Source organism: Cervus elaphus, chromosome 3 (genome assembly GCF_910594005.1).
Source record: "Cervus elaphus chromosome 3, mCerEla1.1, whole genome shotgun sequence".
NCBI lineage: Eukaryota > Metazoa > Chordata > Mammalia > Artiodactyla > Cervidae > Cervus > Cervus elaphus.
In genome coordinates, this window is record NC_057817.1 from 11943916 (window position 1) to 11971551 (window position 27636).

Below are 27636 nucleotides of genomic sequence, written 5' to 3' on the forward strand. Positions count from 1 at the left end.
AGATACAGGTTTGATCCCTGGGTCGGGATGATCCCCTGGAGAAGAAAAACGGCAGTCTACTGTAATATTCTTGCCTGGGAAATCCCATGGACAGAGGAGCCTGGTGGGCTGCAGTCCATGGGGTCGCAGAAGTCGGACATGACTTAGCAACTAAACAACAAAGCACATAGTCACTTGGCACATATCTCAGAGCTCACAAAAGGGTAAAGAGCGTGTATCTCCCTGTTTTCTGTTCTCAGCTCTCCAATTTCTCTCACTGGAAGTGGTCAATCTCTTGTTTATAGTAGCTCATTCATGTATAAACCGTGTCTTTTCTTTTTGTATACAAACAGCCTTGTACGAATGGTATGCACACTATTCTATGTTTGGCTTTTTCACTAAAAAATATACCCTGGAGAATTGCTTATGTTTTGACAAGTGTCAAGTTTAGATGTTGCATGCCCAAATTCGTATCCCTTGATAAAGGCACCAGGCATATAGTAGGAACTCAACAAATGCTATTGCCAATTTCATCATTCTTCCAAAATAAATAAGCCGGCACTGCTGCACCTGTCTCCTGAAATGAAATTCAGGAGTAGTCCATAAGGGATTTTTGCTGTCTTCACTTTAGAACTGCAATAAAAACATGCCTTCGATGACGTTCTCAGAAGTAGTGTTCAAAAAGAAACCAAATGTATTTCAAATCCTGCCACAAAAAGAGGCAAAAACTGTAGTTGATTCAAAAATGTTATGTCAGAGTCTAAGAAATCATACATATTCTTGACACCCAAGTCTTGAATAAAATGAAATCATAGGATTAGTAATTAAGTCAATTTTTTTTTTTGCTCAAAAATTTAATATTTAAGTATACCTTTGTTTTAAGTTGTTGTATTCCACACTCTTCTGTGTTGAAAAATTAAGCTCTTGGAAACTGTGAGAAGTCTAGATATTACCTGTTTTCTAGCTCTGAACTTACACTTGTGGTCTGTTAATATTAACACCTTGAAGCAGTAAGGCTTAGATGGTTTATAAGTGAAGGTTAATTTTATGATATTTGGTGTCTAAGAAAACTGTCATGTTCTCCATGCTTTGTACCATTGCTAACCACAATGTAAATGTAAGCAGTTGATATTTTATAAATCTCCGATGTTAAAAATTCATGATTTGTAACAGCTGAAAGCTCATAATCTCTGCTTTGCCATTTAGCGATTGCTTTCTGCCTTTGTTTTCTGGGTAGCAACCAAAACACTGTAGACTTTAGAGGAACGAAATCAAAGCAAATGGTAATGACATTGACTGAATTTTAAAGAGATTTTCAGTTATGGTTGCCTTTTAGCTGTATTACTGCTTTGGATGTGTGTGTTTGTTGAAAATTCCCATAATCTTAGACTCTTCTTATTTTAAAATTGAATGGGTTTGGGACTATTGCCCCTTATTGAATATGCAAGTTCTGGAGTCAGTGTCTCCAAGCAACTCAGCATGCTTAGTGTATTAATGGTTAATTTTTAAAAGCATTGTAAAGGAGTTGTATTACTTATGTGTGCATACATGTCTACATGTGCACATGAGCCTATGATGTGCAGGAGGGGAGGAGTGGAGAGTATTCCATTTGATTATTATTAAGTCATTTTCATTTAGAGTTTGTGGTTAGAGAGGCTTACTAGCTTTGCTTCAGTTTTCTGAAGCTACTAGTGCTGAAGACATACGGGTCCGATGTTTATTATGGTGGTCTTTTCTGTTATTAGACACAAAATAGCTTACAGCCCTTACTATGTAATTTTTAATAGTATTACTACATGAAAGTGAAGATGTTAGTCATTCAGTCATGTCTGACTCTTTGCAACCTCATGGACTGAAGCCTGCCAGCCTGTCCAGGCTCCTCCGTCTACTGAAGTGGGTAGCCATTCTCTTCTCCAGGGGATCTTCCCAACCTAGGGATTAAATCCATATGTCCTGGATTGCAGATGGATTCCTTACCATCTGAGGCACCATGTCCTCCCTAACACCCCATAATTACTAGAGTATAAGTTTGTTTAGAGCAGGACCTTTCCTGGCTTAATCAAAAAATTATTCCTAGAATTTTGAAGAGTATCTAGCCCATAGTAGATGAGCAATAAATATTTATTAAATTAATGAATATGTTAGCACTGTCTAATGTTTTATGACTGTATGCAACAATGGTTTCTGATGACAGATCTTACAGTGCTGTGTTGTATTTGCTGAGCTGTTATATTATTCAGAACCTAATGTTTATGTTAATCATCAGGCTGTTTTGGGAAACAATAATTTCTTTGATATAACATCTTTTAATCAAGATTTGAGATCAAACAGAAGTTTTAAAAAATAAAGAAATTCATAAATATTAAAAGTAATTCTGAAATAAGGAGTTCATAATCATGATCTCCTCACTGCAAAATTCAGACTTAAATTGAAGAAAGGGAAAACAACTAGACCATTCAGGTATGACCTAAATCAAATCCCTTAATTATACAATGGAAATGACAAATAGATTTAAGGGATTAGATCTGATAGAGTACCTGAAGAACTATGGACGGAGGTTTGTGACATTGTACAGGAGGCAGGGATCAAGACCATCCCCAAGAGAGAGAAATGCAAAAAGACAAAATGGTTATCTGAGGAGGATAACCTTACAAATAGCTGAGAAAAAAAGAGAAGCTAAAGGCAAAGGTGACTGCAGCCGTGAAATAAAAAGATGCTTACTCCTTGGAAAGAAAGTTATGACAAACCTAGATAGCATATTAAAAAGCAGAGACATTACTTTGCCAACAAAGGTCCATCTAGTTAAGGCTATGGTTTTTCCAGTAGTCATGAATGGATGTGAGAGTTGGACTATAAAGAAAGCTGAGTGCATAAGAATTGATGCTATTGAACTATGGTATTTGAGAAGACTCTTGAGAGTCCCTTGGACTGCAAGGAGATCCAACCGGTCCATCCTAAAGGAGATCAGTCCTGAATGTTCACTGGAAGGACTGATGTTGAAGCTGAAACTCCAGTACTTTGGCCACCTGATGTGAAGAGCTGACTCATTTGAAAAGACCCTGGTGCTGGGAAAGATTGAAGGTGGGAGGAGAAGAGGCCAACAGAGGATGAGATGGTTGCATGGCATCACCAACTTAATGGACATGAGTTTGAATAAACTCCAGGAGTTGGTGATGGACAGGGAAGCCTGGCATGCTGCGGTCCATGGGGTTGCAGAGTCGGACACAGTTCAAAGTGACTGAACTGATACTGAAAGGCAAAGGAGAAAAGGAAAGATGTACCCAATTGAATGCAGAGTTCCAAAGAAGAGCAAGGAGAGATAAGAAAGCCTTCCTACATGATCAATGCAAAGAAATAGAGGAAAACAATAGAATGGGAAAGACTAGAGATCTCTTCAAGGAAATGAGAGACACCAAGGGAACATCTCATGCAAAGATGGGTTCAATAAAGGACAGGAATGGTATGGACCTAACAAGCAGAAGATATTAAGGAGAGGTGGCAAGAATACACAGAAGAACTATACAAAAAGATCTTCATGACCCAGATAACCACAATGGTGTGATCACTCATCTAGACCCAGGCATCCTGGAGTGTGAAGTCAAGTGGGTCCTAGGAAGCATCACTATGAACAAAGCTAGTGGAGGTGATAGAATTCCAGTTGAGCTATTTCAAATCCTGAAAGGTGATGCAGTGAAAGTGCTGCAGTCAATATGCCAGCAAATTTGGAAAACTCATCAGTGGCCACAGGACTGGAAAAGGTCAGTTTTCATTCCAATCCCAAAGAAAGGCAATGACAAAGAATGTTCAAACTACCTCAAAATTGCACTCATATCACACGCTAGCAAAGTAATGCTCAAAATTCTCCAAGTCAGACTTCAATAGTATGTGAACCATGAACTTCCAGATGTTCAAGCTGGTTTTAGAAAAGGCAGAGGAACCAGAGATCAAATTGCCAACATCTGCTGGATCATCAGAAAAGTAAGAGAGTTCCAGAAAAACATCTACTGTTACTTTATTGACTACACCAAAGGCTTTGACTGTGTAGATCACAACACATCTTAAAGAGATGGGAAATTTAAGACGCCAAGCCTGGCGTGTTGCAGTCCATGGGGTCGCAAAGAGTTGGACATGACTGAGCGGCTGAACTGAACTTGAATTCCGTAATAAAAAAATATCACTCATTGCCTCATGTTCTTCTGAGGAATAGACAATCTAATGCAAGACAACTGAACCTTTCGTAGTTCAACTAACAAAAAAGTGTGAGATTTTATTCATCACTTCCATTAGTATCCTAATTGTAATGACATGTTATCATCATTTTTTATGCTTAAGAAATATAATATTGATGGAATTTTGTTTGATGCAGGGTAAGAATTTATTATCTATAAAAATATGGTACAGTTTGTAACTATTGTTTCTAATAAACTATTGTTTCATTATCCTTAGATATAATTAATTTGAAGGTGCTGTAAAAGACAACACATGGTGTCTTGTGTGTAGGTAGTCATTGTGGTGTAGCTTTTTCTTTATGACTAGTATCCTTCTTCAGTGAGTATGTTATCATTGTCTCGTGATGCTGGCACTGTAGTGGAATTCAACTCAAATTGGCTATAAAATCACCTTCTTCAGTAGAGGTCAAACCACTTTAAAATATTATCTCAGGGCTTTTAGCTTATCAAAGACTTATTGGAAAAGTGATTTATTCTTATTTAGCAGACAAGAAAATGGCAGCATTGACAGGGCAAGTCAATTGTGTAAGGTCAGTTGAAAAATCACTTATATGGGGGTGAAGTGACGTTTCCAAGGTTGCAGTCTGCCTCCCCTGGTGATCATTGCCTAAGACAGACTGAAGAAATAAAAGTCAAATGTTCACCTCCCTTGGATAGAAATAATAAAGTTGGTGCTGATATGCTCATGCCTTCAAAATGTATAAGTTAAATTACATACATGAGTTGCCTGAATGTATCTGGCGGCTTTTTATACTACGCCAGTGTGTTGACCTGTGTGGGATGGTAGTGAAAATAAATTAAAATCAGGTTTTCAGGGTAGTTGTGATAATGAAAATGAATTTCTAATTGCAAGAAGTATCTTCTTTGGTATTTAAAGAGCAAAAGGAGAAGTAACAGAATATAATAAAGAGGTAATTAAAAACAGGAAAAATATAACTATATTAAAGAATATTGAGAGTAACTTTAAAAAATATGTAAAAACTAAATAGTACCCTAGGAGAGATCCAATTAGAAATGGATCAGTTCAGTTCAGTTCAGTTCAGTCACTCAGTCGTGTCCGACTCTTTGCGACCTCATGAATCGCAGTACGCAATAGTGAATTAAAATTATTAAACGGCTATGGTTGGCCTCATATCATCATCCACTCCTTTATTAGTTGTTTGGGGAGACCTCTAAGTTGGCTTCTAGCAAATTCTTTCCTTCCTTCCTCCCTCCTCCTTCTTTCTTTTTCTCTTCTTTTCTTTGCTTACCATAGTTCAGTATTTCCCAGGTGTGTCTTCCAGGATATAAGGTCCAGAGGATGCTCATACGCTCCAGTTTTCAAGAAATGGTCCAAAATAGGGAGCCAGTTTATCTCAACCACTTCCAAAAGGATTTGACTGTGAAATAGACACATATACATATAAACATTCCAGGACCTGACTTCAGAAACAAAGGAAGAAGTACCAGTGATGAGAATGGATTGAGAAATGAGGGAATATAGTTGGGCCAACATAGATTTTTATGGGATACTTTGATTTTTTACAGAATTACTGATTTATTTATGTCATGCTCATTTTCAGTTAAAAATACTTTGTGTCTTTTTGAATTGCATAGTCCATGGAGATTGTTAAATTTTTGTGAGTGGATTATCTGTTGAACATGCATAATGTCATTTTGAGGCTGTGGAAAACCTACATTTTGAGATATCTTATTAGATTTTTTTTAATTCTTAGAAATTGGTTTTCTTGAAGCAAGACATTTAATTGAAAAAGGTCAATGCTGAGAAATCACTGTGATTCCAGGTTTTTCTGTCTTCTCATATATTTTGAGACTTGCTATTGTCATTTTTAATGAAGATCATGAAAAATGCGTAATGTTAGAAATGCATAGCAACCACATTTCTCATTTAGTCTGCCAGACAAAACAATGTATTTAATTGCTTGGAAAATAGAAGACTGCTATTATTGATTTGAATTATATGTATATATATGTGTGTGTGTATTTCTAGCCCTTTATGTTTCAAAACTTAAGAAAGGAAAAGTTGCAATTTGAAAAGCTTTAGGATACCGTATTGGAGCAAATCGCTTGTCTGATGCCTGGGCATTTTGTTTATTTATGATAGAACATGGGAACATATTAAAACTAAGATACGTTGAGAACCCCATTTTATCAGTATTGCTATGTTAAATGTGTAAGTATTGAACAGTCGATGAAGCAGGAGACATTTCACCCGGTGACGTTCTGAATGACTCTCTTGTAGGGGAAGCCCGTGGGAACCCCAGACGCTGGCGCCTATTTCCGAGTGCTCGCGGAGCATGGAGTGGCTGCCTTGTTCACGGCGCCGACTGCAATTAGAGCGATCCGTCAGCAAGACCCTGGGGCAGCCTTGGGGAAGCAGTACTCTCTGACAAGGTGAACTTGGGATGCGCAGGGCAAATTACATTAAAAACTGCAATCACAGTGAATAACTCAACACTGTATATTTTTTCTAGCACGGCAGTACCGTTATGGAAAAAGTCAAAGGTTCTGAATGTTAAGAATGGCTGTTCTAAGTGTATTTTGGAAAGAGGTGGAAATCTAGCTATACTGCAAATATTTTTTAATACCATATCCTGTTTATTTCTGTTCAAATTTTCTCACAATAGTTCTCTTTTTAAAATCACTCTGCTTATATTTTCCTTAAAGCAGAAGGCTATCTGTGATTTATACATATATGTATATGTATGTGTGTTTGTAATCTAGTTCTTTACCACTAGCGCCACCTGGGAAGCCCCATTCTCTCTGGTAGTAAAGAACCCACCTGTCAATGCAGGAAACATAAGAGACCCAGGTTTGATCCCAGGGTCAGGAAGATCTCCTGGAGGAGTTCATGGCAACTCACTCCAGTATTCTTGCCTGGAGAATCCCATGCACAGAGGAGCCTGGCAGGCTACAGTCCATAGGGTAACAAAAAGTCAGACAGAGTGAAGTGACTTAGCATGCACATATACATATATAGAAATATATGTGTGTGTGTGTGTATATATATATATATATATAATATCTACCTTTTGAAAATAAACTAATACTCTGAATAGAGGGAAAATACTTGATTTTACTTATAAACATAAAGTGTGCAAATTATAGTCCAAATTACCTATGTTGAAAGAGTGAAGGAAATTATTTTCCTGTTGTTTTGTAATAATGTGCTCAGAATAGTTTAGATACTTTTGTGCTGGTTTATTGCCATTCATTTTAGTTTAATGATATGTACATTCAGAGATAATTATAGCAATTTGTGTCTTCAAGGCAGTTTCCAGCATCAGTTCTCATTGAACTTTTCTGAGATAGGTCACTGCTATCATAAACTAAAAGGATTTTGTAGTTTCTTCAGGTCAAAAGTGGTTTTAAATTAAGTCAGTTTGAAATTTTTAAATTAAATGCCAGATGTTATGAATTTTATGCTGCTTTGGCCTAAAGAAGGGGTTAGAACAGATACCATACAACAATTGCAGATGTAAGCAAGAATATTTCAGTTTGGGCAGGGTCAGTGATTTGGTCCATTTGTTTCTTTTTGGGGGAAAAAAAAGGATCTGGATTTACATAAAATGTTCTTAAGATGAGTGTACAATGTGTTCATAAAATAATCTTATATTGTATTTCCGTTCACTTTATTTACTACATTGTGATTTAGCTTTCTCCATTTTGGTAAAAGAAGAGAAACATAGATTTTGGTAAAAACATCTGAGGCTGTGTATAGTCTCCATGTCTTGACACAACTCCAGGGGTTTTGAGGAAATAGTGACCTTGTTCTTGCACTGTCCCTTTTCTGACAAATGCATTCTGATTACAGGGCATGGAGGTATGTGACGATCAAGCTCTAAAGTCTGTTGTTTGCTACATCATCTTTCCCCATTTGTTACGTGGGTTTCAGATGATATCCTTTACTACAAAGGCAAGAAGCCATTTCTAATTTTCCTCAAGTATAAAGCGTCAAATAAATACCAAATGAATACCTATTAAGTCACCAATAAATGAATACCTATTAAATGCCAGATTTAATAGGTATTCATTTGGTATTGAATGAATTTCAATACCAAAATACCAACTCTTTAGAATGAATAGATATAGACATAGAGTATGAGATTTTAGTCCGTGAGATTTTAATGTAAGAGAAATTGCAATAAACTCCCCCTATCATGCCCCTTTGTCTTTAGGCATTTAAGTTATTCATGATGATAAATTGTGAACCTATGTTTTAAGTATCTATTTAGGAATGCAGACTCTACAACAGCCTCAATTATTCAAATGACTACTATTAATAAATGCAAACACTTGCTGATCACCTACTATGTGCTAGGCATAAGCAGCCAAAGCTTGTTGTCTCACTGGTTATCACAATAAGTAGGAATTGTGATTATTCTCATCTTATAGGTAAGTGAGTTTAGGGCCAGAAGTTCAGTGACTTCTTAGGAAGAAACTAACTCAGGTGATCTAACTAGAGCCTACACTCCTTACTAAATACCATGAAAATAACATTTCCTATAAAAAGTAAGTTAGGAAACTAACCTGACCTAGGGATTTTTGTCATTCATGGGATAAATATAGCTTTTCCTTTTCATATATTTATAGTCTGTATGAATAGTACCTTCACTGACCTACTTTGATAGATTCTGACTTGTGGACTAAGAGAATGTTAGAAGAGACCTCCAAAATCCAACTATCTTACTATAGGCAACTGAGGTTCAAAAAAAGTTAGGTTTGGATTAGAGGCAGAATGAAAACCAGAACCCAAGTCTTCTCATACAACTATACCTTTAAGTTATATTCATGTTCAAGACAATTTCATGCTGACTTACTGAGTGGACATTTCCTAGATATTATAATTGCAGCCTCGTGATTGATTTGCAGTTTGCTTCTCTCTTCTTTTACAGAATGTTTTGTGATGGTATTTTCTTTTTAAATGTTACATAGCTCATCAAAGGTTGTTTTAAAATAAATTTAAAGATGTTCCCCTAAATTTAAGAGGGTACTCTGAAATAGGTAACTAACCAGAACTGTAAGTTATTTTATCAGACAACTAGAAATTGGAAAAATAGGTAAGACATTATCTAGTGAAATCATTTCATTTCACAGTAGAGAAAACTTTGCCCCAAAGAGGTAGAATAACATTCCCAGGATTACAGAGCTACTATAGGGCAAAAGCTGGGCTAGGCAGTACTGTATGGTAATTTGGATTCTGACTATGGAGTTAGACTCCCTGGGTTCAAATCTACCATTTACTGACTATGTGACCTTCAGAAAGTTATGTAATCTCTCTGTTATTTGTGTGTGTGTGTGTGAATTAGTGCAAGAATATAATGAAAATAGAAGGTACATAATCCATGCAGAGCACTTGGAACTGTTAACATAGACTATCTTAGCTATTATTATCATGTGCCTTCTAATTCACTGCTCTTTTTCATACATTATAGTGATTTTTATTTCCCCCCATGATCTTCTAGTTCAATTTTAGTAAAGTTAGAAAAATAACCTGTGCTGGGATTTCCATTCAAGATAGCGCAGTACCTCATACTTTGATGTAGCCTTTCTTTTCCAATTACATAGCAATGAGTTAATACGAAAAAGAAGAAGCAGAGCATCAGCGCTGAGCTGAAAAATAACCATTTCTGTGGACTAGAAATGGATTAGAGTGGCAAAATGGTAAGGGTGGCTGAAGCCAGAGGCTTGCTCGGTGTACAGGCAAGTGTTGGCAGAGTAACAGGGACTCAGTGTTGCCTTGTACTCCCGATGGAGTCAGAGTTTGCTCAGTGATTGAGGATGGGCTTGAGGATGGGCTGGGGTGTTAACATGCCACTCAGGAAAGGCGGCTGATAATAATGACTGTCATTGTTTTCTGGGACTGTGACTTACAGCAGACGTTGGTCTAGGGGTCTGAATGAGACAAAGGTCAGCCCAGCAATCAGAGACTGAACCAAACTGCCCATCTGTTATCCTGGAATAGGATCTGTGATATCCCAAGCATCACTGTGATAATTCTAAACCATCATTATGGCATTAGATGTCACCAACCTATTGAACAGAGAAGGTGAGCATAGGAAAGAGAGAGAGATATATAAATAACAACAAAGAACTTCTATCTTGAAAAGATTGTGGGAAATAAAATTCCAAATACATGAAGAACTCTAATTAAATCAACAGAACATGGATTTATTCCAATTGACCTTATTTTTGTAATATAGTCAAATCAAACTTGAAAATAAGTATTTTGAGGATAATCAATCATAAACTAATTACTTTTATGTAAAATTATTAAACTTGGATATAAAACAATAAAAAGGTACAGTGGATAGTGTAAACTAAATAAATAAATATATGGACACAATGAAAGATTCTATTAAAATTATAGGATATTACTGAGGAAATTACTCAGAATGCAAAACAGAGAGATGACATAAAAAATCTGAAAGAACAGTTAAGAGACTTGGAGGGAAGAATCAGTTCTATTTGAACAGAAGCCAAAATAACAGTAATAAAATGGTGGAGAGTTTTTTTCAAAGGGTTATTTGAATTTCCTAGTGGGGAGAAACAGAAGAAAATAGAATGAAGGAAAAAGATGGAGATAACCATTGGGACATTGATGTGAAAATAGTGATGTTCTGTTGTGTGAACTAGAAGTTGATGAGGTATTACTGAAATAATACATTTTATTTAACCTATGTTGACACAAGTGAAGAGTAGTTTTCTCTTCTTTGGTAGCTTATGGACCTTGAAAGAAATATTCATTTTAGTTTTCTTCTGCTTATACTTTATTACCAAAAATTCTTCACCATAATTTGGTTTTGGCTTTTTATCCATTACTATATGCAGGTCAGGAAGCAACAGTTAGAACTGGACATGGAACAACAGACTGGTTCCAAATAGGAAAAGGAGTACATCAAGGCTGTATATTGTCACCCTGCTTATTTAACTTATATGCAGAGTACATCATGAGAAACGCTGGGCTGGATGAAACACAAGCTGGAATCAAGATTGCTGGGAGAAATATCAATCACCTCAGATATGCAGATGACACCATCCTTATGGCAGAAAGTGAAGAGGAACTAAAGAGCCTCTTGATGAAAGTGAAAGAGGAGAGTGAAAAAGTTGGCTTAAAGCTCAACATTCGGAAAACTAAGATCATGGCATCTAGTCCCATCACTTCATGGGAAATAGATGGGGAGACAGTGGAAACAGTGTCAGACTTTATTTTTGGGGGCTCCAAAATCACTGCAGATGGTGATTGCAGCCATGAAATTAAAAGATGCTTACTCCTTGGAAGGAGAGTTATGGCCAACCTAGACAATATATTAAAAAGCAGAGACATTTCTTTGCCAACAAATGTCCGTCTAGACAAAGCTATGGTTTTTCCAGTGGTCATGTATCGATGTGAGAGTTGGACTATAAAGAAAGCTGAGTGCTGAAGAATTGATGCTTTTGAACTGTGGTGTTGGAGAAGATTCTTGAGAGTCCCTTGGACTGCAAGGAGATCCAACCAGTCCATTCTAAAGGAGATCAGTCCTGGGAGTTCATTGGAAGGACTGATGCTAAAGGTGAAACTCCAATACTTTGGCCACCTCATGCGAAGAGTTGACTCATTGGAAAAGACCCTGATGCTGGGAGGGATTGGGGGCAGGAGGAGAAGGGGACGACAGAGGATGAGATGGCTGGATGGCATCACCGACTTGATGGGCATGAGTTTGAGTAAACTCCGGGAGTTGGTGATGGACAGGGAGGCCTGGCGTGCTGTGGTTCATGGGGTTGCAAAGAGTCGGACACAACTGAGCAACTAAACTGAACTGATACAGCATCCTATGTATTTTGGAATAAAATTAATTTAATAACAGTACCATTTTACTATTTCCCTTATTGCTTAATTTTCAACTTCATTTGAGTGTTGAATTGTGTTCGATTTTATATAGAAATGAGGAAAGATGGATAGGTCTCATTCCCATTCATCTCTCTCTCCATTTTTCTGTTCTAGATACTGTATATTGTCATTTTGTTTATCCTTTTAGTGTTTCACATTTGGAAGTAGGTTCATCTTTTCATGTGTTGCCATCATCAGAGTATCTCTCATATATTGAATTACTCTATACCAATCTAGGGCAGCGCTATCCAGTAAAACTGATATCTACAGTATGGTAAAGCAACATGTCACTACTGAACTCTTGACAAAGGGTTACTACTGTAAAGAAATTTATATTTTTAATTTTTTTTCAACTTTAAATTAAATTTTAAATAGCCAGAGATAGTAGCTACCATATTGTACAGTGCAGAGACAGGATGTATATAATTAATATGAGTAAATTTACTCTCCAGAGAGTCCACATAGCTGTGAAAAAATGGCTAATTTTCACTTTTATAAATTTTTAAATAAAAATATATTTTTGAATTTTTAAAATGGGGATTCATCTGTTTGTAATATTAATAAAATAGTGGCAAGGTCATTAATGAGAAATTTCACTGTTGGAAAATGTTAATATTCCTTTTTTGCAAATCTAAAGGACTAAATGTCCTTTAAAAAATAAGAATACAGCTCCTGCCCTTAGGCATGAGTTTATCTTTAAATTATAATTTGTCTTTCCATTATAGATTTATACTAAGTTATCATTTGGTTTTAAAAATATAAAATTACATAGTATGGTTTTGTTTATTGGAGGAATTAGGAGTTAAATAATACTGGATTAAATATTTATTAAAAGATTTTAAATTGTTCTGTCAATTATGTCTTATTCTTGAATTTTACCTTTGTTTATAATGTGTTTATACTCATTATATAATTTGAAGTTGGTAATTGATAAAAAGAGTAACTTTGGGGCAGTTTTAGGAATTTTAACACAAATGTAGATAGATAGTTTCTAGTGTACTTAGGGAGAAGAGATCATCTATGCTATTTGATGTTAGGCAAGAAATACTGGAGTAGCTTGCCATTCCCTTCTCCAGGGGATTCTTCCAACCCAGGGATTGAACCCAGGTCTCCGGCGTTGCAAGCAGACTCTTTACCATCTGAACCACCAAGGAAGTCCCTAAATTACCAGTGAACCCCAAATTTTACCTTTGCTTTTGGTAAATACTCAGGTGATTTTAATGAAAATGGAGGGGGTTTTTCTGACTTGCAGAGAAGGCAAACACCACTTTTACTATTGTTTGTTGAATATCATACCTTTCTGTTTTGCTTATTAGTGCCATTATGAAGATTGCCATCATGTATAATGTATAAATAAAAGATAAAAAGACAATAGAATTATAATATAAAACCATAATATTAAATAATAAGTTTAAAGATACATAAGGCTGAAATTTATCATGAAATAAGAAATCAATGCTATGCATGATTTTTTTATTATAATCAATTAAGTTAGTTGAAGTTTACTTGGCTAGGGGAAAAAAAGCCAAAAAATTAATTAAAAGTTAAAAAATGATGGTAATATCAAGGCATTAGTTGCCCCTTGATTAGCAAAAGATTATTTTGTATTGTGTGATAACATTATTAAATGACTGTATCTTACATTACATTTTCATTACTAAATACTCTTGAAATTCTAGTTCCTGAGCTTCATATATAAGCTAAACACATGACTATCTGGATCTTGTAGAGCTTTTTGAAGCCATCTGTGGCTTGACAGATGATGGGAATGTGGCCTCTGATGTCCATAAAGTACTTCCTTTTTGTTGTTCTTTGCCTATAGTATTAGAAGCAGCCGAACCTATTCATTTTATACATTTCACTACAAATTATCTAAATGCATATTCTTTTTCAGACCTCAGACAGTTGGATATTTACTTCTGCTCTTAAAGAAAAATTTGAGACTAATAAATTCTGTTACACGTGTTGTTACAAAGAAAGAAGGTAGAAAAGGTACCATATGCTCTAGAATATGATTACACTTTCAGTGGGAAAAAAAAATAACTGCTCTGTTGGTTAGTAAGAAAACCATGCTTGAAACCTCCTATAGTCATAAATGGCAAAAATACAACAGAAATCCTAGTAGGTACATATGCCTGTATGTGTTCTTTCTGTTCTTCAAATTTCCTGTAATATTATACAACAGCAATATGATTCTGTATAGTTAATCTAAATTGTGAAGCAAGTATCCATGATCAGTCATTAAAGGTGTCTGTTTAGTATGGTGTGAGGCAGCCCCAAAACAGTGAATAGTAGACCTTTTCATTCAGCCTTTTTTGTGTCTATGATTTGTCATGGATACCTGTGTTTTCCTTCTAATCCTGTTTTCTTGAATTTTACTTTGATTTAGGATCAGTATTTAAAAGTTTGGGTTTGGCGTTTGTTTATGTATTAGTTTTTCTTCTTCCAATGACATACAAATATTTCTAAAAGGCTTTTCAAGGGAATAGGAGTTGTCAGTGGTGATAAGTCCTGTTGCTCAGGCCTCTCAGATAATCTGCACCTCCATCTTTCCCCCTGGGGCTGCCTGGGTTCAGGTCTCACCACTTCTCTGTGATGGGAATAGCCTCCCAAACCCGGGGCCCCTGGGCTCCTGCCCTGACCTTCCTTCTATCCTCCCCACTCCTGCCAGTGATGTCTTCTAAACCAAAAATCTCACTGTGCCACTCTCCTGCTGAAAAGCCTTAATTGGCTTTAATTAGCCTCTCACCACCTTCAGGATGAAATCCAAATTCTTTAGAAAGTTCTATAAGCTCCTTTGTGACAAGGCCCAGGACTGGCTGTCCAGATGGCTTCTTGCTCCTCATTTACCCTGCTGCTAAGTCACTTCAGTCGTGTCTGACTCTGTGCGACCCCATCCCTGGGATTTTCCAGGCAAGAACACTGGAGTGGGTTGCCATTTCCTTCTCCAATGCATAAAAGTGAAAAGTGAAAGTGAAGTTGCTCAATCATGTCCGAATCTTAGCAACCCTTTGGACTGTAGCCTACCAGGCTCCTCTGTCCATGGGATTTTCCAGGCAAGAGTACTAGAGTGGGGTGCCCTTGCCATCTCCCCTCATTTACCCTAGAAACGTATAATATACTTAATCACAAAAGTTTTTTAAAAAATGTTTTGATAGTTTGAATAAGATACAATTAAAATATGTTCATATTTTTCAGTCATAAGATTATCAACAGTATGGCATTTATATCCTTATTTTGTCTTGTTTTTATATAGCATCTAAAATCATAGATATATCAACCTTATTTAAACTTTAAAACTTTAGTATTTGTTATATTTTAGCCTACCTTAATAGCTTAATGTGTCACTATTTATTTCATCCTGCTATAACATTTCTGTCTGATGAGGTTATAATTGATAATCCAGATTTTAATTTCAAGCAAATTATAAATGAATACATATTTGATTACCTAAATTTTAGGTAATTTTAGGTAATATATTTGCTTGAATTGCAAATATATATGTAGTTTGCGTAAATTTTAAATATCTAAAAATCTCAGATATTTTGACTGATATTGATGTCATAAAGATGAATGATCCTAAGGAGCTGTGAGAAATAAACAAGAGGCAAGAAATTATAGAATGAGATGTATGTTTGTAGCAGAGGCAGCATAGAGGCTCCATAGTTGTGGAGCACTGTGTGGGAATATTTGAATCTTCATGAGACTTTTATAAAATAAGGGAATGATAAATCTTTTGTGGCTATACTACATTGTACAGGATGGGTAGGCAGGTTTTTACATTTGATTTGTATTTATTTATTTATGTTTTTATTTTAACGATAGTGAATTAGCTCTTCATACACACCTTCTTTGTTTTGACAGACAGACCATGGAGCATTGAGAATGGAAGAAAAAAATAGTCATTCTCTCAATGAACCACCAGTGGTGTCAACCCAATTCTGTTTTTTTCTATTTCATCCTTTCTACACTGTGGCATAGTGTTCCCTCCAAAGGATTGTTCATCTCTTAGTAATCATTTATTCCTTTTGATAAGAGCCTTTTTATCCTGGAAGGCCACAATGCCATTTCTTTTAAAATCACCTACAAAAAAAAAACAACCAAAAAATAAAATCACCTACCTTTCCTATATATGTCCTTGGAGTAGGAGAAATATATGTTGAAATCAGAGTAATGTTTATTGAAGTAACTCATGATAAGGAGCAAGTGCATCATATCTATGAGCACATTTGTTGCCTTTGCTGATACTCTAGAGTATATTTTTGTGCATAGACTTAAATAGAATACAGCAATCAAATTTGGAGCTAAAATTAGCAGAGGTAATGTCAAGGAGGAAAAGATTTTTCATTTTTTGATTATTAGATGAATATGACAGATATATTACAAGGATCAACTCAGTTGCTTTTCTCAAAACTGAAAAGCTATAGCTGTGAATTCTGCTTTTGAAGCATTTCCAGTGCTGTGATATGCCTTTAATTATACTGGGGCCTTCCTGCCTGGCCTAGTGATGAAGAGCCCACCTGCCAATGCAGGAGTTTTAAGAGACCTGGGTTCAATCCCTGGGTTGTAAAGATCCTCCGGAAGGAGTGCATGGCAACTCACTCCAGTATTCTTGCCTGGAGAATCCCATGGACAGAGGAGCCTGGTGGGCTACTGTCCATAGAGTCGCAAAGAGGCAGACAGGAGTGAAGTGAATTAGCGCTGCATGGCATACTGGGTCCACACAAATGACGCCTGCATTCTACAACCATTCTACGGTGTTTTCCTCTGAGAATTAATGTGATTAGATTCTACAGTGCTTAAAAGAAGGCAAAAACTGAAATTATTTCAGTTTATTTTCAAGGAATAATTTGAATTCACTCTCCCTCTAATATTCAGGTTCAAAACACTATTTGTGGCTGGAGAACGATGTGACGTGGAGACGCTGGAATGGTCCAAAAAGGTCTTCAGAGTACCTGTGCTAGACCACTGGTGGCAAACTGGTGAGAATTTTCCAAACATGTACATAAATATTGCAGAAATGCTGAGAAACACTGCAGGGATGGGAGGGAATTCTGAATTGTGGCCATCAGGCACAAACATCAATCAGGCGGTTCTGGCTTCGGTAGAAGTAAGCAGTTATCTGATTATCTTTTTGTTAAAAAAACATCTTAAATTACATTGATACTATCATTCTCCTGACCCTGGATATAAAGCCCGGAGACCTCTTTTGCTTTCTCAGCCTCCTGGTTTCATATATCTGGTGAGTCACTAAATCTGAGATTTTCCTTTGCATTCATCCCACCGTCAGCACTCCAATTGCCTTTGAGCTGCATCAGCCACGCGGTCATCTACCCTTATTGAAATTATCATCATCACTCATCTCTGTTCTCTCTGCTTTCCTGTAACCTAGCTTTCCTATAACTGCTCCAAGAGTACTTTTTTAAAGCACTGTTTCTTTGACAGAATTCCCTGTGCTTCTCTGGTCCTTTATTAGGATCAAATATCTTCTGCTCACCACTCGACAGACAAATGTATTTTTCTCCAACACACTTATCATTATATGTGTAATTTATTTATTTACTTATTTATTCTGTATTTTCCTCCCACTGAGTGATCCTTGGGAAACAACTTGTCATATTAAGTGGATAGAATAAAACTTTGGTAACTTCTTTTGAGGGATGATTGTGTACATATGTGCAAGTAAGTAGTTCATCTGGAATTTGTTTTCCCTGTCACCGAAGGTAGCAATTTTGCTGGCTTTGCCATCTGGCTCACTGAAAGTAGCTGTGAGTTATGAGAGCCTTGTAGCCTTCATATGGATATATTTCAGTTCAATTCTACTTAGTTCAACTAATTAGATCAACAGTTGTATATGAGTGTTTTCAGAATTTACATCTTCTGAATTATTTTAGGCAGGGCATCAAATTTGAATTAAAATAATAAAATTTCTTAGCAAAACTTAGATCTCATTTTAAAATGACTCAGTCTAGAAGACTGAGAGACGAAAACTGAAGTTTAGTGTTTAATATTTAGAACTCTTTGATTCTGATAAATTATACTTTTTCTGTTACCTTCTTGGATGTTGCTCTTTTGGAAAAATTGTGTTTTCTATATTCTTTGTAATTTGGAATATAAAATGAATGATCAGAGAGGAATACACGTTCTTTAAATAAGATGAAAATCAGAAAAAAAGGTTCTATTCTGTCTAATTCGATTTGCTAAGAGAAATTTCTTATCTAAATTCAGATTTGTAACTATTTGGGAAATAAAAAAGATAAGATTGAATGTGGAGAAAGCAATGCTCTGTGTAAAATACATATAAAAACAAGTGAGGAATTACTGCTCTGTATGGAAGAGTGACTATAGACTTGATGCATCTCCTATGCACCAGGAAAATTCCAACAGTTATTTTCCTGGGCATAATGAGGAGAATATTTAATTACCTATAAGATTGCTTTCCATGATGGTTTTCCTTTCCTGGTCAACATGAAATTTGTTTCCAATATACAAGTGACCTTATACAAATACCTACAGTAGAGTTCTGTCCCCCACCCCGACTCCATTAAAGGTGACTATGCTGAAGATTGCTGAAGGAAACCAGTGCATTCATAAATAAAATTATGATTCCTTTACTTTTTCGTGTTGATGTTTGCACATAATAGCCTGTGCAGATGTATGCAGTTAGTGAATCCAGGCTTACAGAAAAGCTCACTGAAGCCTGAGAAACAGGCATAAGAGGTCTCTGGTGAGTACTGAGTTCCATGTGAGTTTGCGGTTTTTCTTTAATGTATCGTTCAGAGGGAATTAATCACCACATTATGTCCATGTGCTGTCACCTTAATCAGCTTTGAATGGCTGCTCATTACTGTGGAAAACATCGTGAATTTCTACTAACAATAACTGATTCTTTCCATCCACCACATTTATTTTGACAGCATTTGATACTGTATCCTATTGAGTTCACAAATACATACATTAGGGATAGGTATGTAGGTGGGTAAGTATCTAGCTGCGCTTCCCTGGTAGCTTAGATGGTAGGTAAAGAATCTGCCTGCATTAGCCTCCAATTAAAAAAAAAAAAGACCAAGTTGGAAATGGTCCTAGAATAAAGGCTTATATATTTTGATTTTGGAAAAAAAAAAAAAAAGAATCTGCCTGCAATGCAGAAGATCCGGGTTCAATCTCTTGGTCAGGAAGGTCCTCTGAAGAAGGGAATGACAGCCCACTCCAGTATTCTTGCCTGGAGAATTCCATGGACAGAGGAGCGTGGTGGGCTACAGTCCATGGGGTTGCAAAGAGTCAGCCATGACTAAGAAACCTACACTTTCACTTTTCGCTTTCAGATAACTAGCTAGTTTAGTGGTTTTGATCATCATAAAAAAAAAAAATTCATCCTAGGTGGTGCAGGTGTCTGCAATTAACAGAAAATTTAGTTAGAATCTTTATTCATTGGCATAAAAGGAATTAGTTCACTATTTTCAATGATATATGTTGTGGTAAATAATCAAAAAATGATATTGAAGTTTAATGTTTGCAACTGTTCACCCTTCTTAAGATATCAGATTACTAGCAGAAAAGGTAAACACTTTATGGGTTATTATTAACTCAGAAAGAAGAGAAGATGTGATATTTCTAGCACGTTTATGAGTTTCCTAATATTTTGCATATCAAATAGATGGTGTGTGTTTCTCCAAGAGGTATGTCATTAAAAACCTGATAACATTTGGAGGAAGGTTAATCTTTCACCAAAGGAATATTTTTCTTTATTTAAAATTTCAAATTTTCTACAAGGTTTTTCTTACTTGTTATTGACTTAGAAATTGATATTATTTTATACAATCATACACTTTTACAAGCCTCAGATACAATGCATAATTTATGAATTTGCTCTCTGATTACATTAATATATGTATACAAATGAGCTGCTAAGAAACCATGATGTGTAATTTGGAATTAATAAGGGATATGTTAAGTAACTAAAACGTATGAGTGAAAATTGATTAGTTCCTGTGACTTGGGTTCTGAGAAGGCGTTCTGCAGTCAGTTCATTTATATTACGACATGGTTTTTGTTGGGCTTCCCAGGTGGCGCTAGTGGTAAAGAATCTGCCCGCCAGTGCAGGAGATGTAAGGGATGCAGGTTCCATCACTGCGGTGGGAAGGTCCCCTGGAGAAGGAAATGGCAACTCACTCCAGTATTGTTGCCTGGCAAAGTCCATGGACAGAGGAGCCTGGTGGGGTACAGTCTGTGCAGTTGGAAAGAGTTGGACATGACTGAGCATCTCAGCAGCAGCAGCAGCATTTTTTGTTGTTGTTACTCAAGAGAAATTTTTATTAGCAACAACAGATTTCTAGTGACTCTTTTGATCTGTTAATATCAACACTCTCTGATGTCTGATTTAAATAACACCTAAGATTCTAAATCTGCGAACTAATCTGTAAAAAACAATCCAGGAACAGATCAACTCCTTGTAGGGGCATTTAATAAAGAGTTGTCACTGTTCAACACCAGTAGAGCATTAAACCCTTGTTTTGGATTGTAATAATGTAAACATGAAGTGCTTTCATGAAGGAAATTGGTCTTCCTAGTTTATATAGGAGAGTTGTATCTACATGATTCATAATTCTGGGTAATAGATGACTTGTCATTTACCCATTTACCCATTTATCTTCACAGTAATTTATCCATAAAATGATTGAAAGCATCTAGATTATCGACTGAATTTTTCTTTTTTTCTTTGTTTTTTCACATGGAGTTTGAGAAACAGAGGTATTGCAGTCATAATCCGAGAAGGGGAAATTAAGAAAATTGATGATTGTTCCCTTAAGATATGATAATGTGTGCACAAAAATATGAACAGCCAGAACTTCATTATCCTCAGTTGTACAATCACTAGATAAAACACTGTACTGTTGTAGATCATTTTTAGTCCTAAGATGAGCTTTTCGAGTAATCAAACGGCACAAAGAAAGAACTCTCAATGCAGTGCATTGTGTCTCTAGCAAGAATTTTTTTTTTTCTGACTTAAGATGACTATGAAGGAAATGTTTTCCTTATGAGTGAATCACCTAGTGTAAGCAACTAACTGCTAAAACCCAAAACATAGTAGACCTTATTCCTTTTTGAAGTTTCCTCCTTCCTTTTCCCCTTCTTTCCTTCCTGCCTCCCCTTCTCTTCCCCTTTTCTTTCCTTCTTTCTGTCCTTCCTCCCTATTTACTGTAAGATACGGCACAATCACTTCCAAACCTGTGCCATGCGTGAACAGCCACTTCGGTCATGGCAAAGAATCAGACGTGACTGAGGCGACTGACCACGCATGGCACTGGTGTAGAAATGATTGTAACAAAAAAGTTGGGCCTCCTGCTTCCTTATGTTATTTAATTCAGTAGAAATACTGTATTCTTTCATTTGCTATCAGTCAGTTAAAAGGTATTGACTGCAAAGTTAGAATACTTGAATTCTACAGTAGCTTTTATAAGAGACAACTTGGTGAAGGGTTTAGATCAAAAGAATCCATGATTCTTTCCACCTGCTGGCAGAACAAATCTCTGTGGTTTCCATCAGAAGATACAAAGCTTCTGTTGAAAGTGTTTTAAGTGATGCCCCGGTAGAGATGAAGTAATTGAAATGAGGTAATGACCACCAACTTGAGTAGCGCTGGGTGATTTCGTTGTTTTGTTTCCATCACTTTAATGGAGGAGTAAAATTCTTCCTAGAATTTTTAAAGCCTCTAGGAGGGACTTCAGTGAGAAAATGGTAGTCTGCTAATGGATTGAGACATTGGTGCCGATTGAAGTTATTGATCTTACTTTAGCTGCCTTGAGCCATCTTTGCTGGGTTCTTCTATTATAAAGCAATCACTGTTTCACTCCCTGTTTGAACTGTTGCAGTTTTAATTGCAACTGCTACTTCTGAAGTAAATATATTCTATCTATAGCCTAAATCCTCCTCCTTTGAGGAGGAATCTGATAATTCTGGATTTTATTAAAGTAGACCCACAGGCTCCAGCAAACTTTAATCAAGCTGGCTCTTAAATCAGCATCATTGATCCTAAAGGCACATACATCCTAACACCATATTATTAAAATATGTCAAGACTGCCTGATCCAGTAATCCTTATTTATGTAGTATTCAGTAGGATATATTTCCTGAGGGCCACAAAGATTGGTTAGGTTGACCAGATTCAGTCATTATCATTAGGTGTATCTGGAGACTATCCATTAGCCCAGGATTTTTTTAAAGGCAGCAATCCTTTTTATTTACAAGAATCAAAACCACAAAGTGGAATAGTTCATTGTAGTTAGCAGTTTTCCTAAACAGAGAGTTCTATGAGAAATGATACAGGCTTAAATGTAGTACTGTCTCCTTCCTCCTAGGTAGACGCATTGTGACTTGATACTTGATAGGTAGAATGTCAGAGTTTGTCATGCTTTTTTTTTTTTTTTCTGAATCATCCTCTTCGTTTGTTACATTTGTGTTTTCACACATTCCACCTTCAGGCATCTGAATTGGTATACTTACTGCAGAGGAATTTCCATCTGTCAGTGTGTAGTCCTGAGTTTAGTCTGTGATGGGGGTTTTCTTCATCCCTGGAAGTCTACATTGGGAATTTTATGAGTCTCGTTATCGTGCCTTTGAAAAATCCATGTTACAACTCTGTGCTGGATGTGTGACTTTCTTCCATCTTAATATACCTAGCTTGGCCCCATGCAAAATCCTGTATGTTTTCCTGCAAACTGGCTCCCTAGGGCTAAGAGATAAAAAGCTCTGTATGGCTAACAGTACAGCGAGGAAAAGTATCTTCCTGGTAATTTGATCTTGATGACACTAGCTTTAATTATTCAGAAATCTGTTTTCTGTGGTTTGGGTGCCTATAGTCACTAGCAAACGTTCCTTTTGTTGTAGATCTTAAAGTAAAAGATTTCTATATACAACCAAATGCTGCCTTCCTAGATTTTAATACTTGTAAACTGTCATCCCCTGCTTTTTGGGTTTTACTTAATATTTTCTGAGCCCATCAAATTTGGGCTATGACTGTAGGGTTTGGTTAAAGTATAGGCCTATATTTTTAAAGACAATGGATTGCACTAGACTTTTGAAATACGCGTTATGGAACTCAGAGAGCTGGGTCAGACTGAACAGACAAGGCCACTGCCCCATGAACTGGTTTGTCCAGAATATACCCTATGGTGCAGAGTGTGAAGGGTCTTTAGTAATAGGAACGAATCAGTACTGTCTGATGCATTTTTGTTTTTCTCGACATAATCATTGAAAATAAATTCATCTCTTTTTTCATTCATTCATGGGAAAGAAATTGTAGGTAGCTTGGCATGAGAAGTTGTGGTTGGGAAGAACCGTCATAGGACACAGAGTCATCTCAGCAACGTCCCGCTGGTGATGCTGTGATAGTGCTCATCATCCTCTCTGGTGAGAGAGGAAAAACTTGTCTTGATGTCGTCTTTGTTGCCTGGCAACCGGATTTTTTTCTCATTTAGAGCAAGACTTCATTAGTCTAAAATAGATAATTTTTACTGATAATTTGAGAAGAAGAGCTTAGAGGTAAGCTACATGAATTTGGTTTGTGGAAGGAATAATCTTTTGTCAAATGTTAGGCTTGATGAGGCTTTCTCTTTTTGAAATGAATAACTGTTTACAGATTGTTAATCCACCTGAAAATGAATATCCCAAGTCAAATAGCAGCCATTGAATCAGACATTTTCATCTTAATAGCGTTATAATGTGGGAAGAATACCATGTTGTTATTTTTTCAGATGTGATTACTATACATGAAGCTATTCAGATATGTATAATTGCTTTTTAGAATCTCTATTTATGCCCATTATTATATTAGTGATACTCTTTTTGGATCATTTTTAAACTCTTTGGTGAATTTGTTACAATATTGCTTCTGTGTTTGTTTGTTTGTCTGTCTTAATTTTGGCCATGAGGCATGTGGGATATTAACTTCCTGACAGGGAATCAAACCCATATCCCCTGTATTCGAAGTCTTAACCACTAGACTGCCAGGGAAGTCCCTTAGTGACTAAACACTGAGAAATTAAGAATATAAAATTGATTTGGTCTTAGAAATATCATCTAATTGCTCTACCCTTGGCAAGAATCACATTTAATTCATTCTAGAAGGGTGAAAATATGTAATGATTTTGTAGATCTTTATTAGGAAAAGAGTTCCTAAACCCTCCCTTGATAAACCTTATTGTATGGAAATTTGATTTTCCCCTCTTGCATGCAGTTCTTTGCACTGTGGGCCCACTGGCCTCATGAAGTAGTGGTCCCCAATTCCTCTTTTGTCGTCAGTTCTAATTAGAAAACAAAAAGTGACTCTCGAGAGGGTGTGGAGAAAAGGGAACCCTCTTACACTGTTGGTGGGAATGCAAACTAGTACAGCCGCTATGGAAAACAGTGTGGAGATTTCTTAAAAAACTGGAAATAGAACTGCCATATGACCCAGCAATCCCACTTCTGGGCATACACACTGAGGAAACCAGATCTGAAAGAGACACGTGCACCCCAATGTTCATCGCAGCACTGTTTATAATAGCCAGGACATGGAAGCAACCTAGATGCCCATCAGCAGATGAATGGATAAGGAAGCTGTGGTACATATACACCATGGAATATTACTCAGCCATTAAAAAGAATTCATTTGAACCAGTTCTAATGAGATGGATGAAGCTGGAGCCCATTATACAGAGTGAAGTAAGCCAGAAAGATAAAGAACATTACAGCATACTAACACATATATATGGAATTTAGAAAGGTGATAACGATAACCCTATATGCAAAACAGAAAAAGAGACACAGAAATACAGAACAGACTTTTGAACTCTGTGGGAGAATGTGAGGGTGGGATATTTCAAAAGAACAGCATGTATACTATCTATGGTGAAACAGATCACCAGCCCAGGTGGGATGCATGGGACAAGTGCTCCGGCCTGGTGCACTGGGAAGAGCTGGGGGGGTCGGGTGGAGAGGGGGGTGGGAGGGGGGATCGGGATGGGGAATACATGTAAATCCATGGCTGATTCATGTCAATGTATAACAAAACCCACTGGAAAAAAAAAAAAAGAAAAAAAAAAAGTGACTCTCCTCCTGAACAAGCAACGTGGGTAGTAAAAAGTGACACCGAACCCCAATAAGACTGTTTAAATCCTGGTTTAGCCACTTACTGTGTAGCCGCTGGCAAGTCCTTCATCTCTAGTGCACGTCTGTTTGCTCAAAGGTTTGTAGAAATCCTGAAATGAAGTGAAATATGTATGAACAATGCAGCAAGTTCCTGGCTTATACTAACCCTCAATGAACGTTTTTCTTTTTCTTTCATTTCTATGAATAATAACCTTTCATGAATATAAAGCCCATCTTTTAGCATTCTGGTCTGTACGTAGTTCAGACCCAAGAAAACTTAGAACATAAGAGCTTAATTCATAAAAGAAAATATTAATCATGGAGAATTTAATTTCTTAGAGTCTACTAGTTAAGATTAGGACCAGGAGCCTCCTTGTTCTGTGTTGATTAGAGCCCTTTCTTCGTAGGTTTTATCTTATGCCTTCATTAATTCAGCATTTCTTATCTAATTCAGCTGCAGGTTATTTATGAAAGTCTCTAAGGTGAGAGGCAGCATGCTGGTAAGAGAGTAGGATAAGACCAGTGTCTCACAGCTTGAATTAATGGTCTACTCCCAGTACCAAAAGTTAGGCTGCTTTGAATTAAGTAGTTTAAACTGTAATCGTCCTATCTCGTGAACACAAAAGATTAAATTGATTTTCTTTCACTGTGGTACATCTCACTGTTTCTGCTTTCTTTCTGCTACCACCATTCAAGTTATTTATAGCTCACAGTATAGATTTAGAGGTGTAGAGAATGGTTTCTTTACAAATTGCTTCTGTGCCCATCATGATGCTGTGATTAATATGACTCAAGGGCCCTGGGCCACTGAATTGATTTATTTCCAGGACTTTAACTCTCTGCATGGGCCACCAACTTCTAAAATCCATATTGCTTAAATGTAGTGTTTCTAGAACCTCAGTGGGAGCACAGTGGCAAACTTCCAGATATAGCAGGAGCTCTTATTTATAGATCTAAACCTGCATAACGTTCTTCCTCTTAGCCCTCACTCACATCTGCTCTTCTTTCTATGTTGTCTTTCATCTGTAAACCAAAACCCTGGAGGTTGTCCTGGATTTCAACCTCTTTTCCTGTCTCTGTATCCAAACCATCAGCCAGGCCTTTTAACGCTGAGTGTAACTCCAAGTTGGTCTCGTCGGCTACTGCCGCTGCCTCGGACCACCAGCATCTGATTGATTTCTTGCTCTGGGTTGGGACTCTCGTTTTAGTGCTCCAGTTTGCAACTGAAGAGCTTTTTCTAAAATGCAGTTCTGAACAAATCTCTGTTGCAAATCCCTGAGTCCCCCAGTGTTCCCAGAATAATAGCCAAACTTCTTAACATGGTGCGGAAGGCACTTTGTGATCCTCCTTTGCTCCCCTCTCTCATTTTGGTCCTTGTTATCTCTCTTACTTCACCTCTTCTTCTCATGCTCGACCTCCCCCAACTCCCGCAAAGTTTGCTCTGCTAAATAGCTTGAGGTCAGTCCCTTGGTGGTTGGTCTAACTTCTCAACTTTGCACATCCTTCTATTTCTGTTAGGCATGTCTTTCCACCTTTAACACTACTTTATCCACAAAAGAAATGAATTAAATAAGTCGGATATATTTAATACATATTCATTGAAGGACTGACCTTTCAATATCATTCTTAGAGTAAGAAAAAGATTGTAGCAGAATTATAACAGAAATATACAGCTTTTTTTTTTTTCTTCCTTTCTCGCTTACCTGAATCTTCTATTTGTCTTGCTCTCTTATCCATTTTGGGATTGCATTGTGTGATTTGCTACTTATTTTTTTAAGAACCTTGATCTTAATACTGGAAGCCCGAGCCTAAATTATGTAAGTATGTATTTACCAGTCAGAAAACATTTCCTGAGCACAAAATGTCAGGGATTACACCAGTCCTACTGATAGAAATGAATCTCAAAGCATCCAAGAAGAATCTGATTTCAGCTGCAGGCTAGAAGAGTGTTTTCATATGATTACATGCACAATTCTTTTCTGAAAGATTTTGTCACATTTATAATGGCAAGTGTTCCAAGTATATACTTAAAACCTAGTGGCTTAAAACAGCCACCCTAATTCATGATTTTATGGCTCAAAGATACGAGTTGAGATCAATTAGGGATTTTGACGATTGATTGAGACAACTCAGAAAATTGTGTGATGAATGAGCTGTTCCAGAGGGTCCAAGATGGCTTCCCACTCATGCCTGGGATAGGCTAGAAGGCTGGACTCAGATAGGACTGCTGTCTGGAAAGCTTGCAAATGGTATTTTTAGCTTGGAGGAGTTGGAGTAGCAGACCGTCTTACATGGTACCTCACTCTTGAGACAGTATTCTGAATTCCTTAAGGTCTGTGCTTAGAAACTGACAAATCATCACTTTCACTCTTTTCTGTTACTCAAAGCCATCAAAAGCCCAAAGTAAATTGCATCCACCTTTAATCTACC

At 36.8% G+C, this 27636-nt stretch overlaps 1 protein-coding gene across 2 annotated transcripts in view; it reads left to right on the plus strand.

Annotated features, from left to right (window-relative positions):
• Nucleotides 1–27636, plus strand: part of ACSS3 (acyl-CoA synthetase short chain family member 3) — a 162613-nt gene that overhangs the window by 89945 nt on the left and 45032 nt on the right. For both annotated transcript variants that reach the window (XM_043880529.1, XM_043880518.1), the window contains 2 exons: nucleotides 6451–6602; nucleotides 16957–17060. In XM_043880529.1, coding sequence (XP_043736464.1) covers nucleotides 6451–6602; nucleotides 16957–17060 — 256 coding nt within the window. The remainder of the gene's footprint in view (nucleotides 1–6450; nucleotides 6603–16956; nucleotides 17061–27636) is intronic.